We start from the raw sequence: 2,562 nt of genomic DNA, 5'->3' as shown, positions 1-2,562 counted from the left end.
TCTTTCTTTCATTTATACATTGCTTCCATTTATTCTTTTAATTCTTTCAATTCATTAATTGGTACTATTTTTTGCAGATTTATTTTTATTTCGGCAAGTCAATAATATATTCTTATTCTTGTGCATGCGTAGGTCCAACCCAGTGGAGTTTCCTTTCGATCCTGAAATCGAAAGAACATACCGGAGGAGACTTCAATCTCAAAGACTTAACACTCAAGAAGACATATCAGATACTATGGCTCAGAAGTCTTTGAAAGACTACGCTGCACCTCAAGCGAGAGGAATGACATCATGTATCGCCGTACCAAATATTGAAGCATCAAACTTTGAATTCAAACCTGGATTTATTGCCATGATACAACAAAATCAGTTTGGCGGCAGACCAAATGAAGACCCGAACTTGCATCTGGAGATATTTTCAGATCATTGCAGTACTATGAGGATGCAGGGGGTCAGCTTTGATGTCACTAGACTCATGCTTTTCAAATTCTCTCTCCGCGATAGGGCGAAGGATTGGTATTACTCTCTACCTCCTAATGGTATTAATACTTGGGAACAGTGTGAGCAGTTATTCCTGAACAAGTTTTACCCCCCAAGTAAGACGACCCACATGAGAAATATGATCTCAAGTTTCATGCAGTTGGATGGAGAATCACTATTCGAAGCTTGGGATAGATTTAAAGGAATGTTGAGGAAGTGTCCACACCATGGACTTGAACGTTGGCTTATTATCCACACCTTCTACAATGGAATCAATTATCAGACAAAGGTTTATTTGGATTCCGCTGCAGGAGGTGCACTCATGAATAAGAGCCTTGAAGAAGCCGAGGAATTAATTGAAAATGTGGCACTTAATCATCATCAATGGGCCAACGAGCGAGGTAGCATGACAAGAACTCCCGGGAAGTACAATGTAGATACCCTCACTAGACTTAATGCGCAGATGGATGCCCTTAGCAAAAGGGTAGAAAACATGAGCATTGGAAAGGTCAACGCGGTTGCTACGCCTTGTGATATTTGTGGGGATTCCAGTCACACACAAGAGATGTGCCAAGTGGGAGCACTGCAAGCCCAGATTGCTCAATATGAACAGTGCGACGCAGTTGGTACATACAATCAAAGGAACAACCCGTACTCAAATTCCTACAATCCGGGTTGGAGGAATCACCCCAACTTTTTCTACCGCAACAATCAAGGGCCTTCCTATCAAAATGCACCCAAGCAAAGTGAGGAAGTATCAGACACCCAGAAAATTCTGAAGATTCTGGAACAGTTACAAAGTGACATGGTTAAGGTTAATGAGAAATTGGATGACCATGACAAGAGGATGAAGATGCAGGAGACTCAGATTGCTCAGATCAGCTCTTCCCTCTCTTCCAGAACAGTGGGTGCACTCCCGGGAAAACCAGACTTCAACCCAATGGAGCATTGCAAAGCCATAGAGCTTAGGAGCGGACGGACCTTGAAGGGCAAAGAACCTCAAGTGACTGCTCCTTTGGAAGGTATTTCACTCCCATCAGCCGCCGAGCAACCTCCTTCCTCTACACCTATTATTGAAGATGTAAACTGGAGGAAGTTGAGACCGCTACGCCCGCTGAAGCACCAACAAAGAAACCATATGTGAGGAACATACCTTTCCCGCAAAGGCTCCTATACAAAGAGAAGGATGATGAGATTGAAAGGCTATACAACAGAGTCAAAGATATTACATTGGACATTCCCCTTCTCGATGCTCTTGTCGAGATGCCAAAATTTGCCAAGCTTATCAAGGGGCTCATGTCCACAAAGAACATCACCTTGGCCAAGAACACTGTGGCGCTCACGGAGGAAGTAAGTGCAAAAATTCTGAACAACAAGACTCCTCCTAAGCTCAAGGATCCAGGTAGCTTTACCATTCCATGCAAGATTAATAATATTTCTATTGGTAGAGCTTTCTGTGACTTAGGCGCCAGTGTTAGCATTATCCCATATGCAACAAGCGAGAAATGTGGGTACACGGATCTCAAACTTACCTCAATGGTCATCCAACTAGCGGACCAATCATGCAGATATCCTATGGGAATAGTTGAGGATGTGCCGGTTGAAGTCGGGGGGTTTACTGTCCCCACTGACTTTGTTGTGCTTGATATGGAAGAAGATCCGTCTATCCCTATCATTTTGGGAAGGTCATTCCTCACCACTTCCGGAGCTAAAATTGACGTGAAGAATCATAAGCTATCTCTGGAAGTTGGTGACAAGAAGGTGGAGTTCAATCTCTCGCTTGACTCTGATGCTTACTTGCCAGAAAGTCTCCATTGCTGCAGGTTGGATGCTATCCAGCCAGAGTTTTAAGTACCAACCAACCATGCCGACGAAGGAGCCCGCACCGGCCGAGCAAATAAGGAAGCCATTTTCAAAAAGCCAAAAATATAAAGTACCTCCCAGGGGAAGGTTGCGAGAGGGCAACCAATGAACCCTGTACATTACTGAATAAGGGGTCGAGCTAATGACCATAAACAAGCGCTTCTTGGGAGGCAACCCAAGGGTTTTTAGTTTTCTTTCTTATGTTGATACATTTCTTCA

At 43.8% G+C, this 2,562-nt stretch overlaps 1 protein-coding gene and 1 pseudogene across 1 annotated transcript; one reads left to right on the top strand and one right to left on the bottom strand.

Moving 5' to 3' along the window:
- Positions 1 to 235: 235 nt before the first annotated feature.
- LOC141816192 (uncharacterized) lies at positions 236 to 2,331 on the top strand. Its single transcript, XM_074704021.1, has 2 exons — positions 236 to 1,502; positions 1,577 to 2,331. The coding sequence occupies exons 1-2, from the start codon at positions 236 to 238 to the stop codon at positions 2,329 to 2,331; spliced, it is 2,022 nt and encodes a 673-aa protein (XP_074560122.1).
- LOC141816193 (small nucleolar RNA R71) lies at positions 605 to 714 on the bottom strand (annotated as a pseudogene).
- Positions 2,332 to 2,562: the final 231 nt, after the last annotated feature.

This window comes from Curcuma longa, unplaced genomic scaffold (assembly GCF_044706935.1).
Source record: "Curcuma longa cultivar G26 ecotype Majalengka, Jawa Barat unplaced genomic scaffold, ITB_CL_G26_1.1 contig_14796, whole genome shotgun sequence".
In the NCBI taxonomy this organism is placed as follows: Eukaryota; Viridiplantae; Streptophyta; class Magnoliopsida; order Zingiberales; family Zingiberaceae; genus Curcuma; species Curcuma longa.
This window is presented reverse-complemented; position numbering and strand designations above follow the sequence as displayed.

Excerpts from the sequence above, each read along its gene's own strand:
- LOC141816192 (XM_074704021.1), top strand. The coding sequence starts at position 236 with ATGGCTCAGAAGTCTTTGAAAGACTACGCTGCACCTCAAGCGAGAGGA. Across the intron at positions 1,503-1,576 it reads AGTGACTGCTCCTTTGGAAG|TTGAGACCGCTACGCCCGCT; the intron begins GTATTTCACTCC and ends AACTGGAGGAAG.